The sequence below is a fragment of the Ailuropoda melanoleuca genome, chromosome 2, assembly GCF_002007445.2.
Source record: "Ailuropoda melanoleuca isolate Jingjing chromosome 2, ASM200744v2, whole genome shotgun sequence".
Classification (NCBI taxonomy): domain Eukaryota; kingdom Metazoa; phylum Chordata; class Mammalia; order Carnivora; family Ursidae; genus Ailuropoda; species Ailuropoda melanoleuca.
In genome coordinates this window covers 165,084,260-165,100,741 of record NC_048219.1, presented here as the reverse complement: position 1 = coordinate 165,100,741, position 16,482 = coordinate 165,084,260, and the positions used below count along the sequence as shown (strand labels likewise).

The window sequence follows — 16,482 nt, the reverse complement described above, 5'->3', positions numbered from 1 at the left end:
CACATGTAAAAGGCATTTGGACATTCTTTGAGATAATTAAGGGAATTTGAATAGGGATTGGCTGTTAGATGACAGTAAGAAACTATTGCTAATTCATATAGATAATTGCTGTGATCACTGTTATCTAGTTTTGTTAAGAAGTTCCTTTTTTTAAAGAGATATACACAGAAGTGTTTTTGGAATTAAATGACCCAATATTGGGGATTTGCTTTAAAAATACTACAACAAAAAAGTATAGATAGATAAGGCAAAATCCTGATAACAACTGAAACTGAGGGAGGGTGGATAAGTAGGGGGAGTACTATTTTCCCTTTGTTGAGGTATGTTTTATATATTTTTTAAAAGATTTATTTATTTATTTATTTGACAGAGAGACAGAGCAGGGTGGGCAGAGGGAGAAGCAGGCTCCCACTGAGCAGGGATCCCAGGACCTGGGATCATCACCTGAGCTGAAGGTAGATGCTTAACCAACTGACCCACCCAGGAGCCCCTATTTATTTTAGAGAGAGAGAGAGAGAGATGGAGAGAGGGATAGAGAGAGAGCATGTGCATGCATAGAAGTGGGCAGGGCAGAGAGGGGGAGAGAGAATCTCAACCAGACTCCCCCCTTAGCATGCAGCCCAACTCTGGGTTTGAGCTCATGACCCTGAGATCATAACCTGAACCAAAATCAAGAGTTGGATGCTTAATTGACTCAGCCACCCAGGCACCCTATGTTTGAAATTTAAAAAAAGAAAGAAAAAGACTATTAATTACTCTTTAAGGCTAAAGAACAAATAAGCCACCTTGAATTCTTCTAGGGAACAAGGTAGAACACAAATGGAGATAACAGACATGGAAATAGTGGTTTGCAAATCATAGGCAACAAAGTCTTTTTACAAAGTCTGTTCGAAGAATAAAAAGACATTTCTTCAAATCTCACCCAGATCATACTGTGATTATTATATGTCAAAAATATATTGATATTCAGAAGTATTCAAATACTAATTCAGGCAGGAATTTCTTTTAAAGCATATAGTTTATAAAATCACACTGAAATCACTTTAGTATCACTGAAATACTTACCTTTTGAGATTTGGCTCCTTTAAATAGAGAGGAGTACACCTTCTTCTTCGGCTTGGTAGCTCTAAAGATGGATTTTCTGACTTATTTTCCGCTTTAGCAGCATTATTTGAAACAAAACTGGTATTTGTCAAATCCTGTAATGTTCTACCACCTGCAAAAATGATTTTCACAAATACTTATAAACATATATAAAGAGAAATGGGACATCCTCATATAGAAATAGATATGGGATATTTAGTGGTTTGTAAATTACTGGCAGCAAATTTTTAAACTTAGCAATAATCAAGTTATAATTTTAAATATTACAATAATAGCACCAAAATTATTTATGAATCGATTTTTTCCCAGCAACGAGAGGAAAAGAGACTTAAAATTTGAAACAAACTACCAAAGTAGACCATAACATTTTTATTCTGAAGTCACATACAGGCTGATAAAAATTCTTCACAGGTCAACCCTATTCACAGAATCACACAAATTATCACACATTCATTCAACATTTGTATCAACTGCTTACTCTGTGAAAGGTACCATGAGGAATAAAGAGATGCAAGATGGCTCATCAGTCCTCTATCATGGCCTATAACTAGATTTTTGCATTTCTTTTGTTTTAGTATTCCTTTTACCCAGAATTGCCTTATCAATCAAAATCCTAGTGTTCTCTAACTTGAAAAGATATCTGTACCCCCATGTTCATAGCAGCATTATGTACAGCAGCCAAGACACAGAAACAACCTAAGTGTCCACTGATGGATGAATGGATAAAGTTGTGGGGTGTGTGTGCATGTATGTTAATATTATATGCATATTACTCAGCTATAAAAAAATGAGGAAATCCTACCATTTGAGATAACACATATGGAGCTTGAAGGCATTATGCTAAGTGAAATAAGTCATACACAGAAAAACAAATACTGTAGGATCTCACTTACAGCAGAAATTTAAAAAAAGAAAAATTAAAACCAAAAACCAAAAACCCAAACCCAGAAAAAGAGATCAGACTTGTGGTTACCAGAGGCGGCAGAGGGTGGAGAGAGGGGGGAGAAAAGGAAGGTAATCAAAAGGTACGAACTTCCAGGTATAAGATAAATACGTACTAGGAATACAATGTACAACCTCATGACTATAGCTAACACTGCTGTGTGGTATACAAGAGGGTTAAGAGGGGGCGACTGGGTGGCTCAGTTGGATGAGCGTGTCTCTTGATTTCGGCTCAGGTTGTGATCTCAGGATTGTGAAATCAAGCCCCACAGTGGGCTCCACACTGGGCGTGGAGCCTGCTTAGATTTCTCTCTCTCCCTCTCCCTCTGCTTCTCAACCCCACCCCTCCCTCTCTAAAAAAAAAAAGAAAAGAAAAGAAAAAGAAAGTTAAGAGAACAAACCCTAAGAGTTCTTATCACAAGGAGAAAACTTTTCTTTTTTTCTTCTCTCTTTTCTGTTTACTGTATCCATTTGACATGATGGATGTTAGCTGAACCTACTGTGGCAACCATTTCACAATACATGTAAATCCAACCATCATGCTGTATGCCTTAAAGTTATACAGTAATATCAATTATTTCTCAATAAAATAGGAAAAAATTTCTAGTATTCTACATACATATATATCCAAATGTTAGTTTCCCAGTAGAAAATTTTGATTGATATGGGAAAGTCCAATGTCACAAAATTTCTCATAAAGAAGGAACATCCTTAGGATCTAATGTGTAAAGGGGAAAAATGGGATAACTAATAGTATATATAGCATGACTTCAGGTATATATTTTTAAATTCCATAGATTCAATTCTGTATGCCAAAATGTTGACTGCAGTTCTTCTGGGTGATTGTTTTTCCTACTATTTTCTGATTCTCTACTTTCAATTTTCTGGAATGAGTATTATTTTAATAACTGGGGGAAAATAAAAAGTAAACACTAAAGATGAAAATCTTACCTATCCTATAGGGCCTAAAATGCTACCTATTTCATGATGTCTTTGCAGGCTCCTCTTGTCCAAATCACTTCCCATATATCTGTTAGCACAGGTGTGCTTTTATGAGAGCATTTACCACATTTACCTTCGTTATTTTTAGATATATATATTCTGAGGAAAGGGATTTGGTATTACTTATTTTTTAATCCTCTAAAACACCAAGTCAGACAACTTTGTGGTAAAGGCTAAATCTGTTTTTTAGGTTATAAATATCCAAGACACTACTTGGTTATCTTCCTAAAATACTAAACTTTAAATTCCTTTATATTGTTTCTATAGATCAGGCGAAACAGTTAAATACTGTTCTTAACGCCATAAAAATATCAGTTATAACAGAAAATACTTCACTGGTTAAGTGAAAAAAGACAATACTCTTACTTGGTCACTTCAGCTATTGACCTACCTATTCCTGATTTTTGTGTTCTCTGGTTGAAATTCATCCCTTTCATCTTCTCATGTTCATCATCACTTACTTGAAAGATTGGTGAGCTCTCCAGGGCAAAATTTTCTTTTATCATCAGATTTTTACTAGGAGAAGTACTCAGAGGTACTAAATCCTCATGCATGCTCTTAAAGGAAGAATCTTGTACGTTAGGTGAATATACCTGAGATAAAGATTTAAATGCCTCTTTGTAAAAGTCTGCCTTCATTTTGACAGCTCTCTCATTTGCTGAATTTTTTTCCTCATCAGTTTGTCCAGATTTAACTGATATTCCCTGGTCAGTGTCAGATACTACCTGCATTACCTTCTGGCTATCTGAAGAAGGATAGATGGTCTTCCTTTTCTTTGATTTAGATGCTGTTTTGTTTACTTTTCTGCCCTGACACTCTCCTTCTTTTACCACTTCCACAAAAGGGATATCTCTTTTTTCATTCAGAGTTGTAGAGCTTTCCTTTAGATTCTCCTGGAGGTCCACGTGCTTACCAGGATCAGAATCTGCTTCATTAGTAATATATTTTAAATCTGATTCTAGGAAGACAGACGTCTGTAAAGAATCTGGTAACTGTGAAATAGATTTGTTTTTACCTTTTGCGAAAATCTTTGCCTTGCCTGATGATTCTTTCCCAGGCTTTTTAACTAGTTTGTAAGGATTTGAAATTTGATCACAATTTTCCTTTTCATTACTATTGATTTCCATAGAGTATCCACTGATGAGATCTTGGCATTCAAGGCTTTGTTTAGATTTATTTACTTGAAAAGCAAGATCTTTTTTACAGATTTCTTTATCATGCACATCTTTGTCATTATCCCCATATATTTGGTACTTTTCAGAAATTATTTCTGTCTTCCGATTTACTTTCTGCCTAAGTTTCTTATTTATTTTTGGCTCATTTTGCTGAGCAGGTTGCGTTTCAGTCACATGCTTTTTCAAATCCACCACATTCTGTGTCTCACAATCATATAAATTTCCATTATTGTGGGTGAAAAGATAAGCTGTTTGTAATTCACTTGTGACTTCTAAGTTTTCAGAAATGGCTTCTTTACCTGTTTGGGTTAGGGAAAAGAAGTTACCTTCTTCTGGGTCATATACACCTTTTTTTTTAAGCTCATTTACTCGGTTCATTTCCACAATTATTTCTGTCTTACGACTTACTTTCTGCCTGAGCCTCTTATTTATTTTTGATTCATTTTGCTTTGTAGGTGGCATATCAGTAACATGTTTTTTCACCCCCAAAATGTTTTGAGTCTCATAATGACATAAGTTCCTAACACCTCTGGTAGAAGGATCAGCCATCTGAAACTCATTTGAGTCTTCTAGGTTTTCAGGGATGATTTCTTTCTCCTTTTGGGTTAGAGAAAGTAAGTTATTTTTTTCTGGGTCATATATGCCTTTGTCATCATTCTCATATACTTGGTTGATTTTAGAAATTATTTCTGTCTTCCGACATACTTTTTGCCTAAGCTTCTTACCTATTTTTGATTCATTTTGACAAGCAGGTTGCATATCATGGATATGCTTTGCTACTCCCAGAACATTTTGAGTCTCATAATCATGTAGGCTTCCACTATCTTTGGTAGAAAGGGAAGGTGTTTGAAACTCACTTGGGCCTTTTATATTTTCAGGTATGATTTCTTTATCCTTCTGGGTTAGGAAGAAAGAACTACCCTTTTCTGGGAAATACACATTCTTATCTAAATGATTCACCTCAGAAATTATTTCTGTCTTCCGATTTACTTTCTGCCTAAAAGTCTTAGGAATTTTTGATTCATTTTGCTGAACAGGATACACATCGGTGATCTGCTTTTGCAAATCCAACACATTTTGGATCTCACAATCACACAGGTTTCCATTACCAATGGTGGAAAGAGCAGGTTTCTGAAACTCATCTGAAACTGTAAGGTTTCCAGAGATGGTTTCTTTATCCTCCTGGGTTTGGAAGGAAAAGTTACCTTTTCCTGGGCTGTGCACATCTTTAGCAGTATCCCCATATACTTTGTTTGTTTCAGAAATTATTTCTGTCTTCCGATTTACTTTCTGCCTAAGCTTCTCATTTATTTTTGATTCATTTTGCTGAGCAGGCTGCATATCAGTGACATGCTTTTTCAAATCCAACATATTTTGGGGCTCATACTCACATAAACTTTCATTATCTTTGGTGGAAAGATCAGCTGTTTGAAATGCACTTGTGACTTCTAGGTTTTCAGAAGTGGTTTCTTTATTCTTTTGGTTTGAGAATAAGTTACCTTTTTCTAACTTAGGAATCACAAAAGTCTGTCTAGAAGCTTTACTTTTATGATAAGCTAAAGAACTCTGACCTATATCAAATTTATCTGAACTCTGGGAGAAGGAGTATGCTTCCTCTTGCTCATTTGTTACATGTATTCTTTTCTTTCTTTTATTACATTGTGTATTTTGTCTGTCATCTTGATCAGAACCATTATGAAGGGTTTCTTTCTTCAGTATGTTCAACTGAGTCAGCTGCTCAGTATTGAAAATAAAATTTGGATCTTCTGAATCCCCTTTGCTATTCAAGACAACTGATCTTTTCTCTGGTCCATTTTCAATCTTTTCCTCAATATTGATATCTGAACTATTTTTAAATTGTCTCTTTGATCTTCCTCTCTTTTCAGAGCTTGAATCTTTCACTTTTCTGAAAGTTTTTATTCCACAATCATTTGATTTTTTATCACTTTTATTTTTAGTCCCTGTTGAAACTGTAACAATTTTGCTTACTTCACTAGCAGTTAAATCCATGTCAGCATCATACACAGTTTTCTGCAACTGAAAGTCATCACTACCCTGAATTGGATTCATGTACTCTGCAGTAGGCTCACTTGTAGACTCAGATGAGTCAGGAAGGCATTGTATGCTTCCTTGCATTTTAATATTCTTTTCATTAGTATGATCATTTATTTCATTATTCCAATTTAATTCTGGACTTAAAATGTGTTGTTGATCCAAGTCTGTCCCATGAGAACTGTCAACAGAAGGATTATTTGATTCCTGAGAAGACACATGTTTTTTCCTTTCCGTTACATTACTGAGAGATGGTTTCTCCTTTCTGTGGCTGATTGACTGGGCATTTTTCATCTCACTCATCGGAGAACTCATGAAATTTTGGTCTGAGTATAAATGACTTTCTGTAAAATAAAGGGAAAGAAAATTTGGAAATAAGTAATGACAAGGAATCTGTTATTTTAAAACAAATTAGATTAAAAAGCTGTTTCACAGAAAGGATTCTGACAATGTGTTCTGTTCAGATACTTAGAATTTATGCTGATAAAAATAAAGTAGAAATGATCAGAGTATTCATAAGTCACATTTTACATTTGTATCTATGGAAAATATATACTAAGAATTCACTCTGCCTTGCCCCAACAGGAGAGTATAGCTGACAGTAAAGCCATTAACATATATTTCTAAAGTGGGAGGAGGCCAGCAAATGAACCCAAATAACAGTGATGACTCTGATAAGGATTACTATCAAAAGGCTATCAGCAGGCAGCTAAAGTTTATATAAATTATATATACACACATAAATTTTTATAAAGGAAAAATAATTCTAAGCTCTAAATGAAATATACCTATGGTTACATAATCCAATCTGCAAATCTATGATAAATACATCAGCCAGACTCCCCTGAAGGATTATTATTTTAGAAATAACCATGTAAATAAAACATAAGTGTCATCATTTTCTCTGGCTCAACCATTATCCAGGCTCAAGTTTTTGTTTTGGTTATGATCTTGAAAAAGTCACAAAATCTATTTAGACCCTCAGTTTTTTTGTCTATGAAAAGGAGAAGATGAAACTAAATAAATATATGGTATCTTTCAATTTGTAAGCTAGTAAGATACCAAGGAAAGCTCTTTAGGCTGACTCATTTCTAAATACTGCTCACAAAACAACAGCATTAGCCCACTGTGGATAAGACAACTGTCAGCATGTTTACTTAAAAATTAAATTTTTTACCAGCAGTTTTAAATGGTGGAAGTTAGCAAATTTATAATATAAGAGATCTAACTTATTAACTGTTTATATACCATGGGCCTCAAGAAAAAGTCTGATGAATATAACTTTTTAATACTGATACTCAAAATTAATTTTAAAAATTTCACCTTTGGGAAGCATATCAACAATAGAAAAAATATATCTGAATCATGTAAGCCACACATATCATGATTATTTTCCTTAAGAAATAACAATCCCAAGTTATACTGACTTGATAAAGCTTGTCTTGTTGATACGGAAGAGGGAATATCAGGTGATATCTTTGATATAACACTGTCATCATATTGCATTTTCTCTTTATCTTTATCATCATCATCATCATCATCATCATCATCATTTGAAGTTAATGGAACCCTAAAGGCAAGTGGAAATGAATGAGAAATTTAGTATTTTACAAAAATTACTTACAAAATTACATGGATAGTTCTTTTTATATTCCATTTGTTTAAGATCCAACTGCAAACCCACTCTGGTATCTTTTTGTTCTTATGGTATCTTATGTTCAATGAAGACAATTATACGTAGGAAAGAGATAGTTTCTAATAGTATAGAACCTGGACTAAAACAGGAATACTTCTTACCCCATAGACCCAATGGCCTCAAAAAGAGATAACTGATATAATCACTGGTTGGGCTATTAGGATAATAAGACTAATGAAATGAATAAACTTCATACATACTTACAAATACTCATATATAATACTTACAGCTTTCTTACAATTAATTTTATGGAATACCCAAAACTCTTTTTCTAGTTTCAAACAAGTACAATTGCATATAAAGTTAAGTGTGAACTAAAGTTTGCTATATTTCCAAAAGGCATCCATGTAAACTAAAGCCATGTTCCTGGAGTAGTTAAATCTATTTGGTTGGGGAGGGGGGGCGGTGGACATAGAAACCCACAGCAATAATTAGATAAACTGACCTTGAATTCAAAGAATGAAGGTTAATATCCCTCAATGATAAAGATTTTGCCCTAAATGCCAAACATATCACAGATATATAAGAATTACTGATAATGGTAACAATAAATATTGATAAATATTTGTTAAAAATTTAAAGTCAACTATTAGAATAGCCATTGGGAGGAAATTTCTATGCCACTTGAAGAAATAAGTTAACAAAAATAAACAGAGAGGAGAGAGGTTCTGCTTCTCGTAATGGACGAATCAGCCCTATCAAACATAATGATGATAAATTCTGGGTAAAATATTTTTTAAAAATACCTGAAGTAACTGGAGAGTAAACAAAAAGCACATAGATAATAAAGGGGGGGGGTTAACACTTAAAAAAGGTGAGTTTATAACTTCAGCCACTGCCACATTTTTAAAAAGTTAGAAATCTATATTCTTATTGATTCAAGATAAGAATTAAGGACAATTAAAACAGATGCAAAAGCGTATGTGATGGGGGAAATAACAGGAGAGGTAGAGAGGGGAGCCCCAAATTTTGTGTGTAAACTTCCCCACCCCCCATCTCTGGCTGACACATAGATTACATATATGTGAGGAAGATTCCAACCAGCTCAGCTAAGGATAAAAGGACCAAAATGAGATTAGCCACATTAACAGACAGGTGAAGTATATCTCAAGCATCAGCCTTCAGTTCAGTCATGATCCCAGAGTCCCAGGATAGAGCCCCACATCAGGCTCCCTGCTCAGCCGGCAGTCTGCTTCTCCCTCTGACCCTCCCCCTTCTCATGCTCTCTCTCTCACACACTTTTTCTCTTTCAAATAAATAAAATCTTTTTTAAAAAATGCAGGAAGCAATATGAAAAAATAGAAGAGTTAAACATGTATGTAATTTAAATGAATCTCAATTACACAAAACAATGACAGTAGTAATTTGTGGGATTAAAATATATGTATTGTATTAAAGTGTTAAAAAAAAATCTAAGGATGAATGTTGCTATCACTAGAGTAGGAACAGTAGAAGAAAACAAGTTAATAGATAAGAAAAATTAAATAATGGAAAATTGTTTTTAGAGGAAAAAAGTATACAAAGCAAGTTGCTCAAACAGAAAATAACTAGATTGCAGGTATAAATCCAATTATATTGTCAACGATATTTAATACAAACATACTAAATATTCTAATTAAAAGAAATGTTACAATGAATTCTTTTTTTTAAAAAAAGAACTTATATGCATTTTAAATATAATAGTTTGAAAGTAAAGTTATAGAAAAAGATAAACCAGGGAAATATTATATCAGACAAATAGACTTTAAAGCAAGAATCATTTCTAGAAATAATTCATACTGATAAAACAAGTCTTCAGGAAAACAAATCAATCCTAAACTTATATGCATCTACTAACAACTTTAAAATACATAAAGCAAAAATTGACAAAACTGAAAGGAGAAATAGAGGAATCCATAATCATAGTGGAAGACTTTAATGCATTTCTCTCAGTAACTGATAGAATAAATAGACAAGAGAAGCAAGAAGGATATGGAAATTCTGAACAATATAATCAATAAACTTGACACAACCGACAAACATAAAGTACTGCATCCAACAACCACAAAATACATTCTTTTTATGTGCATCCAAAATATTTACCAAACTAGACCAAGTTGTGTCCTAACGCAAGTGTTAATATATTTCAAAAGACTAAAGTCATTTGATCTATGTTTTTTAACTACAATGGAAATCAGGCAGAAATCAACAATGAAAAGTAATTAAAAAAAAAAATACCCAGCTGATTAGAAATTTAATATGCTTGTTAGTGATCCATGGGTCAAATAATTTATCAGAACAGAAAGTAGAAAATATTTTGAAACTCATGATAATAAGGATATGGCATTATCAAAAATTGTGTGGTGCAGCTAAAGCAGTACTTACACAAAAATAAGCCTTAAATACATATTTTTAAAAAAGAATGCCTAAAAATTAATAATCCAAACTAGCTCAAGAAACAAATAATAACAGTAATAAAAAAAGTTTTAATTGAAAAGAAAGAAAAAGCAAAACAGGAAGAAGAAATAAGAAGCAGACTAAATCCAACAGAAAACAAATATACTAAAAAGATCCTCATAGCCCAAAAGATGATTCATTTAGTGAAGATAAATAAATCTGATAAATCCCTAGAGCAAAACTAATCAAGAAAAAAATTTATGAAACACCAATAGCCAATATTAAGAAAGAAAAAGAGAACATCACTACATACCCTACAAACATTAAACAGGTAACTAGAGCTGTTATGAACAACTATATGCCAATAACTTGATATTTTAGACGAAATGGACAAACTTTATGAAAAATTAACAAACCTGACATAAGAAAAAATAGAAAATCTGAATATTCCTGTATCTATTAAAATGGGATGTTATCAAAAACCTTTCCACAAGAAAACTACAGGCCCAGATAACTTCTCCCAAAGCTTTAAAGGAAAAAAATATTTACACAAATACTTAAAGAAAACAAAAAAGAAATGTACTTATCAATTCAGTTACCATGACCAGCATAATATAAACACCAGAACTTGACAAATTATTACAATAATGAAATATAAAACATCTTTTTTTTAAAGATTTTATTTATTTATTTGACAGAGAGAGACACAGCTAGTGAGAGAGGGAACACAAGCAGGGGGAATGGGAGAGAAAGAAGCAGTATCCCAGAGGAACAGGGAGCCTGATGCGGGGCTCGATCCCAGGACCCTGGGATCACGCCCTGGGCCGAAGGCAGACGCTTAACAACTGAGCCACCCAGGCGCCCCTAAAACATCTTTATTACTAACATACAAGGAAAAATCCTTTAAAAAATTAGCAAGTAAAATTTAGTGATATATCAAAGGGATGTATCATCAGGAGCAGTTCATTGCAGAAGGTGATTTAATATTCAAATATCAATCCTTAAAATTTATTACATTAATAGAAAAAAATATTTAAAATAATTAATAGAAAAAAAGAGAAAAGTAGTATATTCTTGATAGTGACATAAAAAGCATTTGATAAAATTAAAAAGCCATTCATGAAAACCAGGAGTACAAAGGAACTTCTTTATTTATTAAAGAGAATCTATAAAACCCCAAAAGCAAACATATTAAATAATGGGAACATAAGAATGTTCATCATTAGTACTTTTATTAATTACTGACAAAAAGCAGTCACTGTAACAAGAAAAAATTAAAGGCCTACGAACTGAAGGGGAGAAGGAGAAACTGTCCCTATTTGTAAATAATAAAATTATATTCATAGAAAATGGAAAAAAAACTACAGATAAACTATTAAAATTAATAGCAAGGTCACTGGAAACAAGGTCAGTACTCAAATTGTATTTCTATATACTAGCAACAAGAAGAAAATGAAATTTAAAAACAGTAACATTCAGAATACCACTAAATACCTAATAAGTAGGAAAAATCTAAGATGTGCAATAACTATTCAAGAAACTATAAAACTGAGAGAAAATATGTAATATCTAAATAAATGATGATATATTATGTCCATAGATAGAACACTCAATTTTATTAAATGTCCATTTTCCCCAAACTGAACTACATTCTATGTAATCCCAAACAAAATTCCAAAGGAGAGAGAGAGAGAGAGAGAGTGTGTATAAGTGTGTGTGTGTGTGTGTGTGTGTGTGTGTATTAACTGGCAAGTTGATTCTAAAATTCACTTGGAAATGCAAAGGGGCCAAAAGAGCCAACATAATATTCAAGAACAAAAACATAAATAAATAAAATGGAGACCCAAACTATCAAATACTGACTTATTATAAAGCTAGTAATTAAGATGATGTAGTATTGACAAAACAACTCATGTAATAGAATAATGAGTTCAGAAACAGATCCATATACACACCCAGTCATACAAAGTCAACAGGATTTCCACATGAAACAAATAAATTATGACCTTTCCCTTACATCATACAATTCTAGGTAGACTGAAGATCTAAATGTAAAAGGGAAAATCCTAAAGCTTGCTATTGATTGACTGATATTCTTCACAGTATAATTAAGCTTTTAAAAGAAAACCTAAGGGAATGCCTCATGGCCTTCCAACTGGTAAAGATTTTCTTATAAAGGCCACAGAGAGTAGTAACCATGGGGGGGCAATAGATAGATGAAGATATATAGATATATAAGTTAGATTTTTATAAAGAACTTCTGTTCATCTAAAGACCATTGAGAGAGTGACATGGCAAGTCACAGAGTAAAAGATATTTGTAATGCACAAACAATTTACACACAATGTATAGAAAGAACTGCAAATCTGTAAAAACAAAGAGAGACAACCTAATAAAGAAAATAAACACATATAAACAGGTGTTTACTTTCATTAATAATCACAGAAATTAAAATTAAAACCTCAATGTAATACCCCTCAATATGGCTAAACTGAAAAAGACAACAACAAGTGTTGCTGCAGATATAGAAAAGCAGGAATTATATATTGCAGTATGCAAGATAATGAAGATAGAAATAGTTATCAGATTTACCCAGCTAAAGACATGATGCCAGTGGGGACCTAGGAGAAAGAAAGAAAGAAAAAAATCAAAGAGTAGCAGGATACTACAGATGCTCGTGGTTATTGAATTGATGGGTCAGTCTCCTTGTAGCCCTGGAGATACAACCTATAGCAAGAAACTACAGACCATCTCATTCCTACCTTAACAGACAACTACACATTGATGAAACCCAAACATTGTACAACACACACAAACACTGAATGTGCTACATAAAAATCTAAACACTCTGAACCAGTATAATTCAAATCCATGAAACTAAAGGTTCACCTTTGCCTCTCTCATCTCAAGAGTCTATGGGAAACCTGAATATTATTTTAGCTTTATTGGGTTATGTCTTCAATTTCTTTTATTGGTACAATGTTAACAAGTATTTCATTATTTATTTTAAAATGTTTTTCTATGTTTCAAGAAAGAATACCAAATAAAAACTATTCAGGGGAGCCTGGGTGGCTCGGATGGTTAAGCATCTGCCTTTGGCTCAGGTCATGATCTCAGGGTCCTGGACTCCCTGCTGGCTCAGTGGGGAGTCTGCTTCTCCCTCTCCCTCTGCCTCTCCCCCTGCTTGTGTGCACGCTCTCTCACTCTCAAATGAATAAATAAAATCTTTAAAAAAAAAAACAAATATTCAAAGTCTTATCTAGCTAGAAGTGTACAAGTATTTAAGTTTGAAGCAATTACCTTGCAAATGGAAGACGCATCAACTTGCACTGTTTACTGACCCGTTTCTTCTTGCTAGTCGGCAGTGGAAAGGGACTCTGATGAAACTGTTTTTGAAAAGAATAAAGAAAACAAAAAGGAAAAATAATTTCAAATCTCATTAAATGTTTGTTATTAAAGCACCTAATTATACAAGTACACCAATAGTAATAGAACAATTCTTGTATTAGTCTTCAATAGACAAATGAGAATAATGTGATAAGGTTAAACATAATTCAACCTTTATTATGTCCCCAAAGACCATAGTTACTAATATTTTGGTATATAAACTCCCAAACGGTCTTCTCTGAATATGAATAAATACATGTGTGATACCCATACACATGATATCTCTACATAAATATGCAATATGCTCGTGTCTTCATATGTATTACATAATATATTATTGCATTTTATAATCTATTTTTAATGATCTCTAAAATTAAAAATCTGGGTGATTTTAGTGTATCTTTTAAGTTTTTGCTTATTTATATTTTCTAATTTTTTGAACATTTTCTGAACATGTTTTAATTATTTAATAAAGACCATAAAATTAGGCAACCCACAACCATGTTTTCCTATTACAGTGCTAACCTGTAATAGAAACAGGAGTATGGCCAAATTGACAACCTAATTTTAAAATTCACATGGAAATGCAACAGACCCAGAATAGTTAAAACAACTTTGAAAAAGAACAAAGTTGGAGGGCTATGATGATTGAGATAGTATAGTATTAGCATACAGACAGACAAACAGATCAATTCAATACAACAGAGTCCAGAAATAGACCCACACACACTTGGTCAAAGGTGCAAAAGCCAAATGGGGAGCCTAGACTTCCATATTCACAGGCTATTAACAAGGCCAACTCTACTTCAAACCAGGGGTACTGTCTGAAAAGGTCAAGAAGAAAGGAGGACAGCCCAGTGGTAATAAGGATACCCCCTGTACCAACAATGTCAGTGGAGAACACTTGGGGACTCTAGACTTCCATTCTTACTTGGTAATAACAGGGAGTGTCTCTTCCTCTCCTCTACAGTGGTAATAGAAGCGGTCTAGTAGAAAGTCAGGATTTTCACCACTCTTCAATGGTAACAACCTCCCCCTTCATTAATTCCCACAATCTTGCTGTCAGTGGAGGCCAGAAAGTCATGAAGCACCCCCGTCTGTCCCAGTCAGGGTAGTGTCAGCCTGAACTCCAAGCCCCATCCATCAATTAGGAGACATGCCTTCCAGGGTGACAATAGAAGCTGAGTAGAGAACCTAAAATTTGACCCCCTTCAACTTGGCAGTAGGTGGCACTTCACCACTGGCATAATGTCAGAGGGAGCCTGCTAAAATTGAAGGTTTAAATAAGATCTGGAGATTCTTAATATAATGCCTAAATGTCTAAGATATAACTTATCACACCAAGAATTTGGAAAAGGCTTAAATTTGAAAATACTAAATGTGAATATGAAAAGATAATCAAGACACCAACACCAAGATGATACAAATGCTGGAATTATCTAACAAGGATTTTAAAGCAGACATCATAAAAATGCTTTAATAAGCAATCACTAACATGCTTAAATGAGAAAACAGAAAATCTCAGCAAAGAAACAAAGTCTCAGCAAATAAAGAAAAAATATAAAGAAGAACCAAATGGGAATTTAGAACTGAAAAATACAAAAACCAAAATAAAATAAATTAAAAACTCAATGGACTCAAAAACAAAGGTAAGGGGGAAATCTGTGAACTTGAAGATAAAGCAACAGAAAGCACCCAATCTGAGCAAGAAGAGGCTGAAAAATAATTAAGAGGTTCAGGGATTTATGGGACAATAACAAAAGACAGAACCCTCATGTCACTGAAGTCCCAGAAGGAGATAAAGAGGGCAGACCTGAAGAAGTTTTAGAGAAATAATGGCTAAAAATGCCCCAAACTTGGCAAAAGAAACTAATCTGCATATTCAAGCTGAGTGAACCCCAAAAAGGATAAATTCCAAGAAATCCATGCCAGGATATATCTGGGTCAAATTTCCCAAAACTAAAGACAAAAATCTTTAGAGCAGTGTAAAAAAATGGTACCTTCCTACAGAGTTAGGAATAAAAAAAATAAAGCATCTGACTCAGTTAAAGAATAATAAAATAAACCACAGGAAAGAAGAAATAACTTATTAATAACATTATTAAGATAAAAGCAAAAATTAATTTTGAAACACCAAAATAGTAGAATTAAAAACTAAAAAAAAAAAAAAAAAAATTAAACCCAGAAGACGGTTCTTTTAAAGGAAAAAAAAAATTAGAAAAACCGCAACTACCTAACCTAGTGGGGCAAAAAACCTACGAAAAGCCCAAATACAAAAAATAGTCAACTGGGAAAAAAAACACAAACAAAATTTAAAAATGACAGACTATTATGGCCAACTCTGTGCAAATCAGTTTGAAAACATGAATGAAATAATAATTTTCTAAGTAAATATAATTCAATAAAACTGACCATGAAAGAGAGAAATCTTCCTAAGAAAACCAATACCATAGAAGAAATAAAGTGAACAAAGAACAACCTTTCCTATCAAGAAAGACCCAGGTTTCACAAACAAATTCTACAAAGCATTTAAAGAAAAAATAATTCTAAGACTATATCATTTTCCTAGATCACAGGAAAAAGAAACATCCAAATTCTTTTTATGAGTTCAGTATTTATCACATTTTTATCAATGTCTAAAAGACTATATAATAAGAAAAACTTACTTATCAATAACAATTTAAAAATTCCTAACAAAATACAGGCAAAAAAAATTTAGGAATGCAATAATAAATCATTTCTGAAATT

The 16,482-nt window shown here is 33.2% G+C and overlaps 1 protein-coding gene across 3 annotated transcripts in view; it reads right to left on the bottom strand.

The window, feature by feature from the left end:
* SGO2 (shugoshin 2) overlaps positions 1–16,482 on the bottom strand; it is a 62,718-nt gene that overhangs the window by 13,488 nt on the left and 32,748 nt on the right. For all 3 annotated transcript variants that reach the window (XM_034654923.1, XM_011220510.3, XM_034654924.1), the window contains 4 exons: positions 13,648–13,733; positions 7,703–7,845; positions 3,440–6,619; positions 1,066–1,216 (listed from right to left, as the gene is read on the bottom strand). In XM_034654923.1, the coding sequence (XP_034510814.1) occupies positions 1,066–1,216; positions 3,440–6,619; positions 7,703–7,845; positions 13,648–13,733 (3,560 nt within the window). The remainder of the gene's footprint in view (positions 1–1,065; positions 1,217–3,439; positions 6,620–7,702; positions 7,846–13,647; positions 13,734–16,482) is intronic.